We start from the raw sequence: 22,380 nt of genomic DNA, 5'->3' as shown, positions 1-22,380 counted from the left end.
GTCTTTCCCCTTAATTTCAACATTTATTCTCCTTTTCCAGCTATACTCAAAGCATTATGGGAACTAGAAATCTACTGTTCAATTTAAGGTATCAAGGGAATTTTACTTAGTACAAAAGTCAGAAAGTCAAAAAGATATCTGAATCCAAAAATTAATTAAATCTGAATTTCCCTTTAAATGACACATTTGTATTATGATGATCAACATCATTATCTCAAAAGAACTCATCAAAATAATGTTTGCAATGTTTAATTAAATCAATAAACCATAATATTTAACTTGCAACCATGCATATATTTAATTAAGTTTTTGCAACGTGTCCCCTAAATGTCTTCTTCTGAGTGTGGTGGGAAAGTTTTGCACAGTTGAGCACCACTCTAAAAGCCTAGTTTGGTAAATTTAGCAATTCACTGAAATATAGTTTCTGACACGGTGTGGTTAATATTAGTACTTGCTTGAAAGATTTTTAAAAAAGAGGCAAGAGGAGGGGGTCTCAGTTATCAGAGTATTTAACAGAAGATGCTCGGGACGTGCTATTTTAGGGTACTGTCACTTCTAACTAAACATCCCGTGACACTTGGGTCAACTTTTTCCATTGCCACCATATCAGGAGCCATGAAAGCTTGGGAATTTTTTGGGGCGCACCACAAAAAGTTTTCAGTGTTTGACGTCAAAGCGCTTGCTGTTCCCGCGTGCAGCACGTGAAAACTCAATACATGTGGGCCACTGGAGGCTTTTCTTAGGGCCCTCGGTCCCAGAGGAGGAAGTGATCAAGGGGAAAACAAGTCTGATCACTTTCACAGAAAAGGCTGAATTTCCTGATATTACAAGCGTTTATAATGCACTCAAGATGAGGGCCAGGTTGCATATCTGATGATTATTTCATAAAATTCATTCAAGGAGAATAAAACAATGTGTTTTTTGACTGAGAGGAAGGCAGTTGGAATAAGGTCAGGTAAATGCCACCACACTGTATATATACAAAGCCTGCTATCACATACTGCAGAAATTATTTCATATCTTTTGAATGTGGCAGATCTGATTATTTGTACAGTGCATGCATGCACAGAGTAGTTTGGCAGCTCTAGTAAATCAGTCGCTTTGGAAGGTAATCTGTTGACCACATATTTTCTCTCATCCAACATCACAAACAGAACGTCAAACAATCTGCAAACAGAAAATAAATGACGACTTACAGTACACAACAGACTGTACCGCAGTGCTTAACGTATTACAAAAATTCCACAATAAAATTTTCTCATGTTGTGTCACTGACTATTTTACTATTTTATTGTGGGTTTAATGCATTCCCTAATTTAAAACAACTTTCTCCAGGATTGTGAACTGTGAATTAACATATATATATAATATATATATATATATATATATATATATATATATATATATATATATATATATATATATATATATATATATATATATATAGTGTAGGTTAAGGTTATTATTTTCTGTAAAATGTAGAATTTCAATGCCATTTAACCCTGATTTTAAAAAATGTATTTGAAAAATAAATAGTGTGTCTGTGTTTATTCCTGTTAACTGACCTGCTCTGGTGTTGGTGCTGTTGTTGGTATAACTTCTTGGAATGACACATGACCTACCTGTTTTCAATCAGTCATCTCAGGTGAAAGATTCCAGTAGTTGTTGACAAGATTTCTAGATTTCATTGGTCCTATTTTACAGTGTTTAATTACAATCTGAAAATCAGTTTGACTGCTGACCCCTTGTGGCTATATATGGTACCTCTGTTGCAAAACAGCTTTACTAAAGCATGACAGTGTACTGTACATCATGTTGACCAAAATTCTTTGTCCAAACGATCATTTAAGGAGCTGACATTAAAGGAATAGTAATATATATATATGATTTGGAGACATTCAGCATTAAATCACTTGCTTACCAGTGGATCCTCTGCAGTGAATGGGTGCTGTCAGAATAAAAATTCAAACAGCTGATGAAAACATCACTATAATCCACAAGTGAAATGACATACAGGCAAGTATGGTGACCCATACTCCAGAATTTGTGCTCTGCATTTAACCCATCCAAAATTTTACTAATGATGGATTCATTTCTTACAAACATGCTGTTTCACTATTAAAAAATGTTAATTGATGAACTGGAGTCATAAAATTACTTTTAGATTATTGTGATGTTTTCACCAACAGTTTTTACTCTCATTCTGACGGCACCCATTCACTGCAGAAGATCCACTGGAGATCAAGTGACATAATGCTAAAATTCTCTAAATCTGTTCCGATGAAGAAACAAACTCGAGTAAAGGCAAGTGCATTTTCAGTAAAACATTTCAAAGATTATATGCGACTGCAGGCCCAAAACTTTGGAACAGTCTGCCTCCCTATATCAGGCTGGCTCCTTCAGTTTCCATCTTCAAATCTTCTTTAAAGAATTTTTTGTTTTCTCTTGCTTTTGATGCTCATTGATTCTGATACGATCAATGCTTATTTTTTATTTTTGTTTTATTTTTATTTTTTCAGTGGTTTCTTTTGTCCGGTACTGCTCTGCATTTTATTCTCTGCTATGTACAGCACTTTGGTCAGCCTTGGTTGTTTTTAAATGTGCTTTATAAATAAATATTTTATTGTATTGTATTGTATTATGACATCAAAGTACAGTATTTTTCACAGTATAAGGTGAAGGAGGAAACAATATAAATGTATCCAAACTGTTATATTGAAAATATAATAAAAAAAATAAAATGTAGAAAATTTTAGAAAAATGCTCAACTTTAGTAATTGCTCGTTCGCACTTTATCCCTCTTGTGAATGTACGAACCCAACTACGGCATGGTATAGGTCATGAATATTAATTACGCAACGTGACGCAGCTCTACCTGATTTGCTGACAAAGTGGCGTAGAGCGTTAGGGAATCTTCAAACCAACTAATCGACTCATGAATATGAATTCGTTACCTGATTGGACGGTCCTGGAAGGTTAGCAACCTACGTCGACATGACCTTATTAATATTAATGAGTAAAGCCTCCGTCATAGTACGGTTCGTAATTACGCGACCCTCCCACACTCTCTCACGTACTCCGTTCATCGGCTGTCCTCAGCATCCCCTCTGTGATGATGGCGTGTGTGGATGCTGCTGATGCGGCGGTGCCCGGGGCCTAATCTACCGGTTACCGGGAAACCCGAGAGACGAGGACGTGAGGGGCTGGACAGTATGAGCCTTTCCTTTAACCACCGGTTACCGGATCACTGCTGTATCTCATGTCAGTTTGTTTGTTCGCTTGAAACCGAGGAATGAAGTGCTGCAACCATGATGCAAGGTAAAAAAAATAAAAATCCACTTTGGGCCCTTATATTCATCGCTTATCCGTTGATATTATTTATTAGCGTGCTAATATTCCCTAGTACTGTACATGATATTCGAATGCAGCACATGCTTGTTTCGGTGTCTGTCTCCTTGAAAGAGGTGAAGGATTATGTGTCTCACGTTGTATGGACAGAGGGCATGTGTATTTGCACCGTGACACACACACAAACATCATGATGGCACATTTAAATTGAGGGTTTTCTGTGGGCCAGATTTGCACATGTGGTCCAGTGCACAAAATAAATCTACCGTCATGATGCGTGTGTGCCTTGCTCTGTGGTCCACAGTCCCACCCTCATGATCTTACAGGGCACTTCATGCCATGATTTATTTCCTCTAGATATGTACATCTTGTTTTTTGTCACCATCTATTCATCATTGTGTAGTTCCAAACCTGTATGGTTTTTATTAATCTTTATTTTTCCTGGAAAATTTTGGAAATTCTAAAGAATAGTACTGTTTTCAACATTGATAATAGTGTTGAATGTTTCTTGAGCAGCAAATAAACTTATTAGAATGATTTCTGGAGGTTCCTGTGACACAGAAGACTGGAGGAATGATGCTGGAAATTCATCAGTTCTTTTAAACCTTAATATTTCATAACGTTACAGTTATTACTGTATTTTAAATAATTGTGGACTTGGTGAGCAAAGTGACTTATGTCAAAAACATTTTTATTATTTTATTTATGGTTTTAAGGTTTTGTTAAACACCATTGTAGGATTCTGAGTGAAATAGTTGATACTGTTCTCAATACTGGTCTGAATCAGTTTTTTTGAGATAAGCAAGTTTAAATAAAACCAGTTCACTAATGATCAGGTTCATGTTTGTTAGAAAAGCCTGTGTACAGTGACTTTGAATGTAGTATATGTTGTATGGACCACCATTATGATGTGTTTGTGTCCTTTTGTGAAGCTTGAAAGCTCCAATCCACATTTATTGTCAGTGCAATCAATAATCGGAAAGAGCAGCCAGTAAATTAATCAAAATTCTTCCTTTTGTGTTCCACGGAAGAAAAAATAAATCTTTTTTTTAATGACACAAGGATGTGTAATGACATCATGTTAGTGGTTGATCTATTCCCATAGACTGTATAAAAACAGACTATTCCTTGAATCCAGTCTTACAAAACTGTCCTTGTTAAGTGGCATTTTCGATTCATTTGTTTTAGGTAGTGAGCGGGCCGCACGCAGTATCATCTCCTAATTTTTGTTTTGTAGTAACTTGACTTAATCGCTTTGCGTTTAACCAAGCAGCGAAGGAAATGTCAGCTTTTCCCTAGAGGTCTTTTAGACTAGAGGCATGATGGGTGAACTCAAAACGTAAGGCTTTTATACTGGCACTGAGCCCCTCAAGCAGTCCAGTATGCCAAGATCTCCAGGCTATACATTCTTGTGCCTTATCTGTTAGTATCGACCATGCTGCCAGTCCTTAGGGGCTCTTGTTTCTGCATAAAAGTAAACTAGAAGATAGAGAAAAGATCTTGGATATTTGTTCTTGCTGACACCCTTCCATCATTAAAATGACTGCGTGGCCAGATTTGGTCATCCAACATTTGTTTTGAATCCTAGTGTAATGGGAGTAATGCAGCCTTGATGCAAATATCACAAAAATGAAAAAAAAAATCAGCATTTAATTCAGTCGATTTAGAAAGGAGGTCTTGCAAAAAATGTTTTGCATTTTTTAGTTGCAGATGTTGAAATATTTATGGGAAATGTCACTCCCCTGGTAACTGAATTCTAAGTTTGTTTTTTCAGAGGCTAGTGAGTTTTGCTGTCTACTGTTAAACCTATTGCTTTGTGTTTGGGTAGTTGATGACATGCTTGGCTCCAGTGTGATATTTACATTATCTAAAAAACATTTTGCAACTGCATTTTGCCAGTTCTTGTATAATTTTTATATATTATTAATATTCAAAACAGTTATTTTCAAATGTATGTATGTAAAATATTTCACAGTATTACCGTTTAACCGCCTTGGTTAGCTCTTCCTTCAAAAACGAAAAGAAAAAAAAACATTGTACTGACCCCGAACTTTGTATGTATGTTGCACTATAGAGGAATTGTGAATTATTTTGTTTCTGATGACAAACATGACTTTTAACAGGACTGAAAAAGCGTACCCGAAAGGCCTTCGGGATACGGAAGAAAGAAAAGGACAGTGACTCCACGTGAGTAAGAACTGTCTGTGATGTGACCATAGACATCAGATCTCTAAAGGGCTTTCTGATTTGCTCACTGGTGCATGTGTAGAAATGGCTGCCTTGGCACAGCCTAGTTTATTGTGATTTGAGTGAATTGTGCTTACTAGAATGATTATGCATTGCTAAGACTCGGTTTAGAGTCATTTTGTCAAATGTGTAGCAGCAGAAGAGCCAGTCTTTGACTGTTAATATAAAGTCAGGTTATTTTGAACAAGAGTGTTTCTAAACAACTGCATATTTTCAAGCTTGGTATAAGCACAAACATTTATATTCATTATGCATATAGTAAACTTTGTGAGGGGTCACAATCATATACTCACATTATGTTCATGCCCATTAAATTTGGTCAATTTGAAGTATATTGTGTATATATACTTAACATTCAGTCTTATGTCTGAAATCTGAACAATTGCTTTCATTTCTTTCAGTGGATCACCAGACAAAGACAAATCTGTGAGTACAGCATAATCCACGTCAGTGAAGGCTTTGTTGTGAAATATAATATATCATTGTTTTTGTTCTTACAATGTCTTGTCCCACACGTTTCATTCTCAGAAAAAAGCCAATGGAGCACCTAATGGTTTCTACGGTGAGATTGAGTGGGATCGATATGTAAGTAATTTTCTCTGAATGCTTATTTTTCTTCTGTTTTTGAATGTGATGCTCAATGTGTTTGTCTGTTCTGTAACAGAACTCTCCAGATGTGGATGATGAGGGCTACAGCGTTAAACCTGGAGAACAAGGGGGAGATATCCAGTCTATGCTTACATATTGATCTGTACTGTTTCTTATCTTTTCTGAAATTTCATTTGTTAAAAAAGTATTAAGCCATGTATTCATCCTTGTGAAACGAATTTCTTTAACAAGACTCACCAGCTCCAACAGTCAAGATGTTATTCTCCTCCAGTGAGTCAGAGGGAGAGGAGGAGCATGGGAAGAAATTCAAGATCAAGATCAAGCCGTTGACGGCAAACAGTGGAAACTACACAGTGTCCTCTATGGATGAGCTAAAGGCCTCAGTGGGGACGCTGGCGATCTCTCCTGCTCCTATGGTTGGTCTCGCAGTTATCACAGTGCTTATGTCCCATAGTAATATTCACATTCAAATACTGAGATGACTTCCTCTTTTCTTCTGTTTGTTTCCTCACTCAGAGAAAGAGTCCGGTAAGCAAGTGTTTTTAACCTTCCTTAGACCATTAAAGATGTAGTTAGAATTGTATAATATCTGTCACATTCATGGTTGTTCCATAGTTTAGTTTATGTATCTTAGCTCTTGGGACCATTACAGCAAATGGCAGATCCATTTAAGTGCCCCATCATGCCATTTCATATATTGCCGAATATACACATTAATGAAGCTGTATGTGAATGTGAATCTGAAAGTGCACAATAAATAAAGTTGTTCTCCAAAAAAAAATAATCGACTGTGAACAGTCTAAACGAGTCGTCAGGAATCCAAATCCCACTTGACCTGCCCTCAAGCACTGTAGCTTGTTTGTGTGGTAAAAGGGTTAGTTCACACAAAATTTAAAATCAGCCCATTATTTACTCACCCTCGAGTCATCCTAGGCGTACATTACTTCCTTCTTTCAGGTGAATCTAATCCGAGTTATATAAAAAATTTACTTTAATCTTCCAAGCTGTTTAATGGCACTCACGGGTGTTGCAGTTCATCAGTCCAAAAGAAGTTAAATAAAGCGTATCCATCCATATAAACCATAACTGTTGTTTTGTTTTGATCTCTCCACTACGTTTCCACATGCGTCCCTTCTGAGCAGCGCATTCGTGTGAAGCTGACCTCATACGTAATTCCCTAAAACTGCTGCAGTGTACAACAGTGAGCGCATGCTAGATTTAATGGATTATTACTAGGGGTGTGACAGATCTGACTTTGTAGAACATTATGATAACCTTGCCCAGACCTCAAATATATTTGCATTACACTTGCTATTTCACCAGTGGTGGTATGTAAGATATTTTATTTCACATACGGCAAGCAGACACATGATAAGCGGGAACATTACAAAGTGTAGTCTTTATCCAGTCATAAAACCACAATTCATAATTTAACACGTAATTTGTCAAAATTTGAATTGATTTATCAATCAAAAGTAGGTCATTGCACTTAAATCAAATCACTATATGTACAATACCCATATGTAAATATAAAGCTGTAAAAGTCAATTTACGCGTGGTTTCATTTTCTACACACAGAAGCGCGCGTGATGCTCGCAGTGATTTTATGCGCCTGCTGTCTCACTAAATGAGGACGGAAACCCATAAACAACATCTCCAAAACTGCTCTGAGGGTCACTTCATGAGAATTTTACTGTTTGATTTGAGTAAAACTAGCGTCATATCACATACACAGACAGAACTGTAAAGGTATTAGCGGCAACCCGTCAAAATAAAATACTTTTTTTAGTAGAATGTACATAGCCTATTACTACTTCTGCTACTGATAAAAAAATATATATATATATATATTTTTTTTTTTAAAGATTAAACACACAGCATTTTTCCATGTTTTAATTTTAATCTTTAATCTTTTAATCTTTAATCTCCTTTGTTTGCCATAAAATAAAGTTTAAGTTTCAATAATTAAAAGATAAATCCATCCATCCATCTTCTTCTGCTTATCCTGAGTGTTCCTGTAGCTCAACTGGTAGAGCATTGCATTAGCAAGCACAAGGTTGGGGGTTTGAATTCCAGAAACACATGATAGTAGAAAATTGTTAGCCTGAATGCAATGTAAGTTGCTTTGGAAAAAAGCGTCTGCTAAATGCATAAATTTAATTTATCCGGGGCCGGGTCGAGGGGGCAGCAGTCTAAGCAGAGACGCCCAGACTTCCCTCTCCCTATACACTTCCTCCAGCTCTTCCGGGAGGATATCGAGGTGTTTCCAGGCCAGCCGAGAGACACAGTCCCTCCAGCTTGTCCTCGATCTTCCCCGAGGCCTCCTCCCGGTTGGACGTGCCTGGAACACCTCCCCAGGAAGGCGTCCAGGAGGTATCCGGAACAGATGCTCGAGCCACCTCAGCTGGCTCCTCTCAATGTGGAGGAGCAGCGGCTCTACACTGAGCTCCTCCTGAGTTGCCGAGCTCCTCACCCTACCTCTAAGGGAGCGCCCAGCCACCCTACGGAGAAAACTCATTTCAGCCTCCTGTATCCGGGATCTTGTCCTTTCGGTCATGACCCACAGCTCAAGAACATTGGTGAGAGTAGGAACGTGGATCGACTGGTAAATCGAGAGCTTCACCTTGCAGCTCAGCTCCTTCTTCACCAAGACAGATAGGTACATCGACCACATCACTGCAGAAGCTGCACCTATCCGCCTGTCAATCTCCCGCTCCATCCTTCCCTCACTCGTGAACAAGACCCCAAGATACTTGAACTTGTCCACTTGAGGAATGAGCTCTCCACCAACCTGAAGTGGACATGCCACTCTTTTCCGGCTGAGAACCATGGCCTCATACTTGTGCTGATTCTCATCCCAGCCGCTTCACACTCGGCTGCAAACCGTCTCGGTGCATGCTGAAGGTCCTGGCCTGATGACAACAACATGACAACATCATCTGCAAAAAGCAGAGACGAAATCATGTGGTGCCCGAACCGAACACCCTCCACCCCCTGGCTGCGCCTAGAAATCCTGTCCATAAAAATAATGTACAGGAATGGTGATAAAGAGCAGCCCTGCTGGAGTCCAACATGTACCAGGAACAAGTCTGACTTACTGACGGCAATGTGAGCCAAGCTTCTGCTCTGGTCATATAGGGACCGGACAGCCCTAAAAAGAGGGCCCCGTACCCCATACTCCCAGAGCACCCCCCACAGGAGGCCGTGAGGGGCACGGTTGAATGCCTTCTCCAAATCCACAAAACACGTGGATACCCGGCAAGGGTATAAAGCTGGTCCAGTGTTCCACAACCGGGAAGAAAACCGCATTGTTCCTCCTGAATCCAAGGTTCAATTATTGGCCGAATTATCCTCTCCAGTACCCTGGCTTAGACTTTCCCAGGAAGACTGAGGAGTGTGATTCCCCTGTAGTTGGAACACACCCTCTGGTCCCCCTTCTTGAAAAGAGGGACCACCCCGGTCTGCCATTCCAGAGGCACTGTCCCCGACCGCCACGCGATGCTGTAGAGGCGTGTCAGCCAAGACAGCCCCACAACGTTCAAGGACTTAAGGTACTCAGGGTGGATCTCATCCACCCCTGGTGCCTTGCCACCGAGAAGCTTCTTAACTACCTTGGTGACTTCAGCCTGGGTGATGGACGAGTCCACCTCTGAGCCCTCGGCCCCTGCTTCCTCAATGGATGACATGTCAGTGGGGTTAAGAAGATCCTCAAAGTATTCTTGCCGCCGTCAACAGCTGCCCACCCCCACCGAAATGGTGTGGGCAGGGCATTGCTTCCCCCTCCTGAGGCACCGTACGGTTTGCCAGAATCTCCTTGAGGCCAACCTATAGTCTTTCTCCATGGCCTCACCAAACACCTCCCCGACCGGAGTTTTTGCCTCCACAAGCACCTGCTTGGCCTGTCGGTACCCGTCAGCTGCCTCAGGAGTCCCACAAGCCAGCCAGGCCTGGTAGGACTCCTTCTTAAGCTTGACAGCATCCCTTACTTCCCGTGTCCACCACCAGGTTCGGGGATGGCTGCCTCGACATTCACCAGAGACCTTACGGCCACAACTCCAAGTGGCCACATTGACAATGGTGCACTCGGACTCAGTGACCCCAGCCTTCCTTGAAATCTGGTCCAAGCTTTGTCCAAGTTGAAAATCTCTCTGACAGGGGGCTCACCCAAACGTTCCCAACAGACCCTCACAATACATTTGGGTCCGCCAAGTCTTGTCTAGCTTCCTTCCCTGCCATCGGATCCAACTCACCACCAGGTGGTGATCAGTTGACAGCTCCGCCCTTCTCTTTACCCGAGTGTCGAAACAACCCCAAAGTCGATCATCGACCTCCGGCCTAGGGTGTCCTGGTGCCATGTGCACTGATGGACACCCTTATGCTTGAACATGGTGTTCGTTATGGACAAACTGTGACTTGCACAGAAGTCTAATAACAGAACACCACTCGGGTTCAGATCAGGGTGGCCATTCCTCCCAATCACACCCCTACAGGTGTCACTGTCGCTGCCCACGTGAGTGTTGAAGTTCCCCAGTAGAACAACGGAGTCCTCGGTCAGAGCACTTTCCAGCACCCCTCCCAGAGACCCCAAAAAGGCTGGGTACTCTACACTGCCATTCAGCACAAATGACAGTGAAAGACCTATTCCCAACCCGAAGGCGCAGGGAACCAACCCTTTTGTTCACCGGGGTAAACTCCAACACTTGACGAATGAGCTAGGGAGCTATTAGCAACCCCACACCAACCCGCTGCCTCTCACCGCGGGTGGTAGAGAGTCTAGCCCCTCTCCAGAGATCGGGTCGTCGAGGCCCCTGCCTTTGACCGCTGCCCGATACACAATGCACCACCCCCTTATGATTCCTTCCGCAAATTGTGGGTCCACTGGAGGTCGGACCCATGTTGCTCTTTCGGGCTAAGCCCGGCCGGGCCCCATGAGGGAAGGCCTGGCCCCCAGGCACTCGCAATCAGGCACTGCCCCATGCCGGGCGACGTCATGGTCCTCATTTTTGGGGAATTCATAAAGGGCTTTTGAACCGCTCTTAATCTGACCCATCACCTAGGATCTGTTTGATTCTGGAGACCCTACCAGGGGCATATAGCCCCGGACAACATAGCTCTTGGGATCATTTGGCTACTCAAACCCCTCCACCACGATAAGGTTGTAGTTCAATGAGGAGTAAAAGATAAATGATAAATGAAATTAATGTTTTATGCCTTCATTTGATAACCAGAAAATTTTTAATACGCAACACAGAATTTCTAAGGGAAAAAAATTAATAAGTTGTTTAAACATTCAAATAATATATGGTTTAATGCTAAAACACATAATTTGTTTATTTTAATTAATTAGACATGCTTTTTAATTAATACAATTTTATTTAACTATTAAAAAGGAGTTGAGAAAAAAGTAAACGTAATTTTGGAGAAAATCAAATAGATTTCATAGGGTCCTATATCCCTCAGCCTTTGTGCAAACACAACCCCCAACCTTACCCCACCACCACCAGTTTGGGAACCACTGCTTTATGCTTTTAAATGGATACATTACTTGTGTTTAATATAAATATATATATATATATATATATATATATATATATATATATATATATATATATTATTAGTATTATTATTAGTATTATTATTAGTATTATTATTAAATTCAGTTTGCTAAATAATAAACTTGACTGACTGCTTCACCTCCACTTTAAATGGATATTTGTGTTGTTTATTATTTATTTTTATTTACTTTTTTTGTTCAGTTACTTGCCTGGCAGTTGAGTTTGTGGCAAACATTCTGCAGTGTTTACATGTTGTTTATTACTGCATAAAAATGATTGAAATAGATGTTTAATTTCATAAATTACAAGTTGATTTCAAAATGCACCTAAATTTTTTGCATTTTGTGTGTTTTTCATTTGAATAAAATACTGCTTCCCCTATATATTTAATTCTTGAGGATTTCTTTAAAAAAAAGTCTAAAAATCTTGTTTCGTCTCGTTCTTGTGGTATAAGTGTCTCGTCACACCCCTAATTATTACATTTTAAATATGGTTATTTTTCATACAAAAATGCATCGATTCACTCCAGGAGGTCTTTGTTCACCCCCTGGAGCTGTGTGAGGCACATCTTATTATTTTTCTTTACTTTGTTATGTGTCAATCTTAAATGTATTTTAAAACAAAAATGTTTTATATTATTTGAAGTACTGGCTTTATGTGCATTCATGGATTTTGCAGACAAATTTATCCAAAGCCATTAAATTTATACAAACTCATAACTGTGCTATTGCCCTGTTGTACTATTTGAGTTACACATTTAGAATGCATTTATGCATCATGTATAATGCAGAAGTTTGCTTCCACATCTCTTTTTAATATCACATAAATTTAGTAGCCTTAGTTTGCCAGTTTAGACATTAGGAAAGAGTAAACACAACTCAACAATTAGAGAATGTGTTGTCAAGTTTCATGTGTGGTTGGTTTGGTGTGTGTGCCGTAGATGAGGAAACATCCATTACAAACATTCATTTTTTAATTTTTGTTAATATCTGTCTGATCTGTCACTCGCTCTCTGACCAGGTCTGTTCTTTCTCCTTTTTTGCTGATCTCAGAGGCGAAGTCCAGTAAGTGTGAATTTTGTAAACATGAAAAACTAATACAAAAATGTGTTGTGTCTGTGATACAGAGGTCTGATGCTGCTATCGCATGCACAGTAGACCTAGAGCCTTTGTTACTGCTGTACTGACAGCTTGATACCTTCATGGATCAATATGAGTGAATCATTCAATTCTCGATATCATCTGCAGCTTCAGCATGTTAGATGTGAATGTTCCAGCGTTGGCACCTGGACTCAGTTTTCCATTAGCTGAGGATGTTTGTCACTCATCAGTTGTCACTGATCAACTAATGAAAATCAGTGTCCAGGTGCCAGAATGTAGTTTAATAATATTTGTTGTACTGTTTTTGACTCTTTCATGTTTCAATAAATTATATATATATATTTTTCTTACTTTAACCAAGGATGCATTAATTTGATCAAAAGTGACAGTAAAAAAAGTGACACAAATGTATCACAGTTTCTATAAAAATGTGAACCAGAACCACTGTTTTCAACATTAATTATAACAAATGCTTCTTGAGCAGCAAATCAGCATATCAGAGTGATTTCTGAAGGATCATGTGACACTGCAGACTGGATTAATGATGCTGAACATTCAGCTTTGCATTACAATAATAAATTGCATTTTACTATATATTAAGATAGAAAAAAAGTTTACTTTGAATTGAAATAATATTTCACAATATTACAGTTTTTACTGTATTTTTGATCAAGTAAATGCAGCCTTGATAAACATAAGATATGTCTTTCAAAAACATAATATCTTACCAAACATTTGAAGGTTTCTGTTCATGTTTTATAGTAATTGCTTGTGTGAATGTCAAAGAAAGAGGGTTTCTTTCCCATTATGTCAGTTAATATGTCTTTTATAATATTTGTAGTCTGTGAAATCTATTTTTGTTATTTGCATTATCTTCTTCTGTGACCTTTGTTCCAGTGCCAGATGAAACGAAACCTATCAAGTGAGTATTTATTTGGAAATATTGGCTTCCTGTGTATTCATATCACTCCAGTTTTATAGATCACAGAGGTCATTTTCACTTTGCATATTCCAGGTGAGGAGATTGCCAGACCGCGACGATCTACTCCAACACCCACGACAACTCCAGGACCCGGTTCAGACCCGCCCAGGTTAGTACACCATCATGTTTCTGCCCACTATTGAATTACTCATATTCACTTGAATTACATTACTAAATCTAGTTGCCTGTATACTCTTGGTGTTTTTGGACCTTGTGTTTTCCTTCTGTCTCTTAAAAAGAGACAACAGAACAGCGTTCTTTGGCCCACCATTTGAGAGTGGTTTTGAAGCACACAACTCCGAAGGTAAAACAATATTCCTAAATAACCGAACACTAATGAGTGATTGTGTCAAAATGTGATTAGAGTCTTGTAAGATCAAGTTTTAGAATTTTTTTTATTGAAATGTAATTTAAAGAATTGTTCTTCCGTGTCATGCATTACTGTGATTCATAAGTTTGTGATTGATGGGTGTTTCTTTCATGAATGTTAATGACAGTGTTCCCGGTTGAGCCGGAGCTCTGGTGTCAGTCCACTTCTCTCTCCTCCTGTGTTCTGAGCAGATCTCTGCCCACTGGAGGTACTGCATATCAAATGTTCAAAATCTTTTTGATAATGCCAGTTTGAAGTTTCAAAACTGCCCCAGTGAAGGTGCCAATAAAACACACAGTTGTGGTAAATGCTAAAATAGATCCTTCTGAAAGGGCCTGAATCCGACAAAGCGTCACATTTCACTGCTCACTTCAGAGTGTGATCTGCAAAATTAACCAGAAAAAAATCTGAACTGGTCACACAAAAAATTATTCACTTTAACTTACAATTATTACTGATTTTATTAAGTGATTAGCAATGTAAATTGGTATACATAAGGGTACTAAGCGCGTCTCCTTTAAAGCAATGATATGCATTACTTACATAATGATTAGTATTATTTATTCATTTTTCTAGTTGTTTTTCTATTTTTTTATTTTCTTTTTTTACTTTTTTTGTGTGTGTGCTTTTGTCATTTTCTTAGTTTATCTTCCAAATAGTTACATTTATTTTCATTTTAGTTTTAATTGTACTTTTATTTCAGTTTGTAATTTTAATACTTAAACTTATGTTTGTTAGAGCCAACATGTCTAATTTCTGTTATGTAGCTTATTTTTATTTTTATTTATTTCTTTTTTCCGCTTTATTTCTGTGGATACAAATGTTTAAAAAATACTAGGTTAAATCATGTGCACGATTTACTAATTCGTTCCCTCAATGTACTAAAACATGCACACGATTACTATTGCGTTCCCTCGATTTACTATTTCATTCACTCGATTTATAAATCGTGCGCACAATTTATTTATTTTTTCTTGCATGTCATGTGCGGGGCTCCATATTTTAGTTAGCAATAACAGCACTTATTTATAGCACACTATAGATGTAGATGTTAGCATCTATATGATATTCTAATAATCATAATGTAACTATTTATACCATGCAGTATTCAATAATCAAACATGCCCTGTCATCTGTCTTTTCAGCTCCGCCTCCTCTTCCTCCAAAGAACTTTCCTCTCACTCCACCTGGACGCAGCTCTAGCTCCGTGGAGTCTTCCGGTACGTACTGACACTTCCCATTTAGCATCCCAAATTGCATCATTTCAATCTCTTGAAAGAACAGGGTTCCTGTTCAGAATCATCTTACTACAGAATACTTGTTTCAAGCTTTATGTTTGTGGTAGGGGTGTGCGATATCGACTAAATTGATATCAATCTTTTTTTTACATTCTTTATATATTTCGTGCAGTGGTCCATTCACAGCAGTAACAGAAATACATTTTTTATTAAATATTTTGTTATTCAATTTATTTTTTTGTTTTTTAAAGAAAGATATTTGCCACCTTAAATTGACTTCCAGGCGCATTTGTAACTTTATAAGGCCATTTTTTTTCTAACCTTATCATTGAATCGATTGATCATCCCATATGTCAGATTCTTATATTTATTAAATAAATTTAGCTAGAATAATTATCAAATTAAATCAGTATTGGCAAAAAATTATTTTTGCAATCCAGGAGTGGCAAAGAAACAATTTAGATCTATCTACACTCCAATTACAATTGTGTAGATAATGCTATGAGAATATTAATTTATAAATAATAATTTAAATATCGAACATTTTTAAATATATATAAAAAAAGAAATATTACTTTATATTTGAAGCTTAAATTGCAAGTAGGTGGTGACAAGTCACTGTCTTAATGAGTGAGTCGTTGAATCATTCATTCAACCTATTTGTTCAAATGTCTCGTTCAGCAACAAAGCAAAAAAATCACTGATTTGTTTAAAAACTGATTCATTCAGGAACGAAACATCACTGTGTTGCTCAGATTTACACTGCAGCTTAATTCAAAAATATTTTCATTTGTGAAGTAGAGAAAAACAGACAATATTGTGTAAAATGTAACTCAATATTGACTTCTTGTTGAACTGTGGTGAAAGACAGAAGAGTTTTTGACAGCTCATTGTCTTTGTGTCTGAGCAGGTTATTATAGTGTGGTTCCTAGTGTCAGAGGAGATGGATCAGCTACAGCATGTCAGGATGCCCCATTATCTGACCCATCTGGAGGGGCGTCCATGCCTGACTTGGACAGTGTTTTTGGGCCTGTTGAGACACCCAGGTCCGGATCAGATGTGGTGCAGTGCAGCTGGGTGAGCTTCAGCGAAGGCTCTCCCGCCAGACCTCCTCCACCAGATGAACCCGCCCCTTCCCCACCTCTGTCCTCTTCTCCCGCGGACTCACCCCCAACCTCGCCCCTCAACCTGCCGCCTCCCGTCTCGCCCCCTCCCCCACTCCACTCCATCCCGCCTCCAGATTCACCTCCACCACCACCACCCTCGGACTCTCCTCTGAGTCCCCTGGACCTTCCCTGCTGCTTTCAGCTCCCAGAATCAGAGCTCACCCAAGAGTCCCCCGTCACCCCTGTCAGCCCTGGACTGCCCTTCCTGCCGGCAGACCACCCTCCACATGGTGCCACACCTTCCCCTCTATCCTTGAGAGATGACAGCAGAAGAACCCCTGACCTGGTGGGCATGAGGGACGAGATTGTGTTTGGCACGTCACCCAAAGACCTCGCAGCAGGAAGCTTCAGAGGAACCCCACCTCCACTTCCACCTCCCACTTACAGGAGTGTGGTGGGCTCCCCAGGGCCTGGCAGTGGTGAGTTTGATGTTAATACTTAAAGCTATAGTTCACCCAAAATGTAAAATTCGGTCATCTTTTACTTACCCTAAAGTTCCAAACCTGTGTGAGTTTCTTCTGTTAACCATATTTTGTAGAATGTGAATAACCTAACAGTAGTTGGTCCCCAATGACTTCCATAGTATGCAAAAACATAATGACACATTAGGGCTTTTCACACTGTGCTTAACCCAGGGTTATCACCATTCTAAACCTATTAGCATTTTTAAATGCGGTTATGAAACCTTCCTCCGGAGCCAGATTAGCACCACTTTTGATTTTGAAGTGCATTGTGATGCCAACTTGTACAGTGTGAAACAATGTAGTGTTAGTTTGTTACAGTTAGATGATTAGCAACAGATGATTAAATAGAATTTAAATAGAATTTAGCGTTACTGAACCAATCTATTTGCATCAATTTAAACCAACAAAACCCATTCTTATGGGTTAAATAGCTCTTTAAGGTAACATTAGCAGGTTAGCCTTTTTTACAGTATAATAGTAATCAGATTTTCTGTCCTCAGGGCCGTCCTCTCCTGCACGTGCCGCCACTCCCCTGTCCGCTGGCAGTCCGATCCCACCTCTACCACCAAGACCCTCATCACGACCGAAACTACCACCTGGAAAACCAAACCTAGCAGATCTGGTATGACTGCATCAGTCGACTTTCTTCACTGCTGTGAAACATTTGAGCTCCTTCTGAAATCACGAGGAGCGCTCTTGTTAGTTTTTTTAGGTTATTGCTTTAATTGTTCTCAGTAAATCTCAAGATCCAAACATTAAACTTAAATTAAATAATCAACCCCAATGATCTTTGATTGTCTGCTGTATGTGTGCACTTTGTGCCCATGTAAATGCTGGATCCGGAAAACTGTTCCAACAAACGCCTCTGATTACTGGAGTGAACTGGGCTTCCCAGTATCTCTGATTCAGGCTGTTGTTTTGTTTCTCCTCAGGCCCGTCCCTTCAGTCCCCCCATCCACTCGTGGAGTCCTCCACCCTTTGCTCCTCTGGCCAGAGCTGAGAGCACCTCCTCCATCTCCTCCGTCACATCTCTGAGTGCAGCTTCCACACCTACACTAGGCCGAGAGCTCAATCTCTCTGTATCAGGTGGGCCACAGCAGCTATTGCTGATTATGATGCGTGAGGAATAATGCCTTCTTAAGTTCAGAAAGTTGTGAGAGTTTTGCGTGATATTAGATTTACTTCTGTATTTCAGCATGTTCCAGAGGCCCAAGTCCTCTCACAATGGGACACCAGGACACCCTACCAGTGGCAGCCGCCTTCACAGAGACCATCAGCGCCTACTTTAAAGGAGCAGATCCCACTAGGTAGGCCACAGAGCACATTTTGAAGTCGCCTTTTGAATTTAGTTCACATTTAGTTGAATGAAACTGTCCTTAATCATCTCTCGTGTCTTACTGTGTGTTGTAGGTGTCTGGTGAAGATCACTGGTGAGATGGTGCTGTCTTTCCCAGCAGGGATCACCAGACACTTCTCCACCCATCCCAGTCCACCAGTGCTGACCTTCACCATCAGCCAGTACAGTCGGCTGGAGCAGGTCCTTCCCAACCCACAGCTCCTCTGCTGGTAATACATACTGGGCTTTTTAATGATTCAGTCAAGCCATTTCAGAAATAGTTTGTAAATCGTCCCACTGTAAAGGAGAACTTTGTTTCTGCAGTGAAACTGGGGGGGTTGATGTTGGAAACAGGGTTGTCGAGATATTAAGGTTATGGCTGATGCTAATTAGGGTTGGGTACCGAAACCCGGTACCAATATGGCACTGGTACATATGGAACCGGTATGCACCGAACCAAATCAGAAAGCAGATTTCGGTGCCTCATTTCGGTGCCTCTTAAATGCCTGAGCGATCGATAGAAATATTTGTCCTGGTTCTCCCGAAATGTACACAAGAAGCATGGGCGTCGCTAGGCTTTTTTAGCGGGGCTATAGCATTTAGCGCCATAAACTACACAAATTTGCGATCGCCTCAAAGTCAGTCCGCTTAAATTTCATATGAAAACGGCAGCAGACCAGTCTCCTCTTTTATAGAAGTATCGATTCAGGCACCATTTAGGCACCGGTACTGCTTTAAACGTATCGAAATGGCACCGGTATTGAATAAAACCCAATCGATACCCAACCTTAATGCTAATCATAGTCAGTACCATATTTTTCAGACTATAAGTCGCACCTAAGTATAAGTCGCATCAGTCCAAAAATACATCATGACAAGGAAAAAACATATATAGGTCGCACTTGACTATAAGTTGTGTTTATTTAGAACCAAGAGAAAACATTACCGTCTACAGCCGCGAGAGGGCGCTCTATGCTGCTCAGTTCTCCTGTAGTCTACCACTGAGCAGCATAGAGCGCCCTCTTGCGGCTGGACACTGTAATGTTTTCTCTTGATTCATTTCTCTTGGTTCATGTCAAATTAATTTTGATAAATTAGTCGCACCTGACTATGTGTCGCAGGACCAGTCAAACTATGAAAAAAAGTGCGACTTATAGTCCGGAAAATTCGGTATTATGATTTCTGCATTATTTTGTCTAAAACCCCAAAAACTCAATGCTTCAAGCTAATTTAGGCATCACAACATTATAATATACTGTACGAAATTTTGAGAACTGCGAAACATTATATTTGCTAGTGTTATTAAATTATTAGTATTTAACTGATTAACTGTATGGGAGGGTTAGATGACTATAAAGGTAATCTCAGTGTGAATACAGGAAAAATAAACATTAACAATTAAATATCAAATATCAGCTGATATTGCAAGTACCTAGGCTGATATATATATATATATATATATATATATATATATATATATATATATATATATATATATATATATATATAAAATGTATATGTAATGCATATGTGTTTAGTGAATACAACATTGTGTGCAGCATAAATATTGTGTGAGAATTATTCTGTGAATAATTGTGCCCTGCAGTGACACCACACCACCTACAGGTGATTCGAAGGAGTTCTGGGTCAATATGTCAAACTTGTTGAGTCACCTGAAGAAAGTGGCTGAGCAGAAACCACAGGCCACGTATTACAACGTGGACATGCTGAAGTACCAGGTGAGATTTTACATATGCACATGATCCGTTACTATCTCTATCATTTAAAACCGAATCTGTTCATCCTCTCAGATGTATTTGTAGCAGTGTGTGATATTTGAGACGTGCGTACAGGTGTTCACTCAAGGCATCCAGTCCACTCCGCTGAACCTTGCGGTGAGCTGGCGCGGTGATGCCAACAGCACAGACCTCAGGGTAGACTATAAATACAACCTAGAGGCCATGCCCACACCCACACCTCTCACCAACATCCACTTCATGGCAGCTGTGGACGGCGGCGTGAACAAACTGCAGGCTATGCTCCCACCTGCCACCTGGTGAGGATCTGTCAAGAAAATCACAATGCGAATCAACAGCGGTGTGCTGATGTATAGTAATGTTTGCCCATATGTTGCATTTAAAGGAACCCAGAGACACAGAAAATAGCATGGAAGATCCCAGAGCTCTCCCAGAGATCTGAAAATGGAGGTAAATGTCCTTTCGATAGTAACTGAATGGAAGGGAAACCCTCTAACAGCTTTGCAAGAATGCTTAGCTCATGTTGGCAACCGTACAATGTGGCAAAATGCCATAATGGTAGTGAGTTGAATTACTCAATACACAAAGCCCAACCGCAAACTGCAGCACTCTATGCAGTGTCAAACAGTGGTGCTAGGGCCAATCATAAACAGCCTAGGTACTTGCGTCATTAAATATTCATGCACTTTTTACATTTGCTCAAACTCAGGCTGTGTGCAGTAGTTGCCTGGTCATTGTTGTTAACCCTGTAAATATACCAGTGCAGATGTTAACAAATGTGCTGTGTGAATAAACACTCTGGTAGGATATAAATCTGTTGTCCTGTCACTGTGTGTCCGTGTGTCAGGGGTGGGTGCTCTTCTGGCTCGCTTCCAGTTAGCCGAGGGCCCCAGCAGACCGTCTCAGCTGGCAGTGCAGTTCACCAGTGAGGGCAGCACTCTGTCTGGCTGTGATTTTCAGCTCGTTGGTCCAGGCTACAGACTGTCCCTGGTTAAAAAAAGGTTTTCTGCAGGTACGTCTTTTAAGAAAGTTGAATCTGAGTTTTGGAAATTGAAGTAGTCGATATATTGGGTGTGTGCATTAGGTCTTAAAGTGACCGCAGCCTACCTGCTGAAATCTGTTTCAAAACAACAAAACAAAAAGAGAAAATCACTCTCTGCTCTTTACTTTTATGTAGAATCTGATATAAAAATGAGCTGTTTTTGTATTCTACAGGTAAATATCTGGCAGACAACTGACCCGGCCACAGCAGGATGGACTGTGAGTGGGATGAAAGGATGCTCTTTTAGCACTACAAAGACTTTTGAAAACGTTTTTATTGAAACTCCAGAAATACAGCACTCAGAATCTCACTTATAATGTCTGGTGTAGAATATCATCAGTGCGTTCTGTGGGTGTGTGTGTATGTGAATATTAGCAGATATTTTGTGTGTATATGATAAAACTTCAGGACAAATGCAATACGTGGACTTTTTTCGCTGGGTTCTTGCAGGAGGCAGAGTTTCCTTTTTCACTATTGCACATTCTCGCTCTCTCTGCCCCAAACCAAACACACCTAGTAACATTACAGTCGAATGATAGAAAGGTTCACATATGGTACACACCAGTGATGCGTGGGTCAGTGTATTAATAATCCGCACCCGACCGACGTTTTCAACTAACCCTCCCGCAACTCGGACCACAAAAAAATAAACATAAAATATTGTACCCGACCCGCTTCCTGATCTGCATTTTAAAAAGCAGTAGCGTCATTGGGCCATAGGAACGTAGGCAAAAATAGCTAGGCGAAAAACTAAATCTAAACTGTCGTCCCGAATCTGGCCCTAATTGTCCCGAAAATTATACTAAAGCAAAAGTCGTCCTGCAGCCAGCCCCCGCCGGCTGCTCATTAGCTGCAGCATCTTTTTTCTAAGTTCTAAAAAAATACCGTAGGCGGCTAGGCACGAATTTAGATATTCATTTATCCAATTAATCTATATGCACAAAGACGATACAAACTTTTTGTCCCCTTTTTGTTTGAAAGCTTGATGAAGAGAGGAGGACAGTGATGCACGCGTACAGGAGTGATTGACAGTTCGCGGCACTGTGTACAAAAAATATACTCCCCTACACAATTCGTTATTTTCGTTTAAGCTTATTAGCATTAGCGTTACAGAAAGGTCTGATTTACGCACTGTTACAACAGTCATTGTTTTTGTTTTTTGTTTT

At 39.9% G+C, this 22,380-nt stretch overlaps 1 protein-coding gene across 2 annotated transcripts; it reads left to right on the top strand.

The window, feature by feature from the left end:
- Positions 1 to 3,013: 3,013 nt before the first annotated feature.
- sgip1b (SH3GL interacting endocytic adaptor 1b) lies at positions 3,014 to 22,025 on the top strand. Of its 2 annotated transcripts, XM_026195284.1 has the most exons (23): positions 3,014 to 3,318; positions 5,472 to 5,535; positions 5,997 to 6,021; positions 6,124 to 6,180; positions 6,260 to 6,317; positions 6,442 to 6,620; positions 6,721 to 6,732; positions 12,812 to 12,823; positions 13,757 to 13,781; positions 13,875 to 13,950; positions 14,081 to 14,145; positions 14,339 to 14,419; positions 15,357 to 15,431; positions 16,360 to 17,034; positions 17,580 to 17,701; positions 18,012 to 18,165; positions 18,275 to 18,386; positions 18,490 to 18,645; positions 20,022 to 20,154; positions 20,269 to 20,471; positions 20,558 to 20,622; positions 21,020 to 21,184; positions 21,388 to 22,025. In XM_026195284.1, exons 1-23 carry the CDS (start codon positions 3,309 to 3,311, stop codon positions 21,408 to 21,410), a joined length of 2,547 nt encoding a protein of 848 aa, XP_026051069.1. In that variant the 5' UTR covers positions 3,014 to 3,308; the 3' UTR covers positions 21,411 to 22,025. The 2 variants fall into 2 exon arrangements, with proteins under 2 accessions (XP_026051069.1, XP_026051074.1); XM_026195289.1 differs by lacking the exons at positions 3,014 to 3,318; positions 5,472 to 5,535; positions 5,997 to 6,021; positions 6,124 to 6,180; positions 6,260 to 6,317 and having other exon boundaries at positions 6,536 to 6,620; positions 12,780 to 12,823.
- Positions 22,026 to 22,380: the final 355 nt, after the last annotated feature.

Source organism: Carassius auratus, chromosome 2 (assembly GCF_003368295.1).
Source record: "Carassius auratus strain Wakin chromosome 2, ASM336829v1, whole genome shotgun sequence".
Taxonomy (NCBI): Eukaryota; Metazoa; Chordata; class Actinopteri; order Cypriniformes; family Cyprinidae; genus Carassius; species Carassius auratus.
The sequence above is the reverse complement of the archived record's forward strand: the minus strand, read 5'-3'. Positions and strand labels throughout refer to the sequence as shown.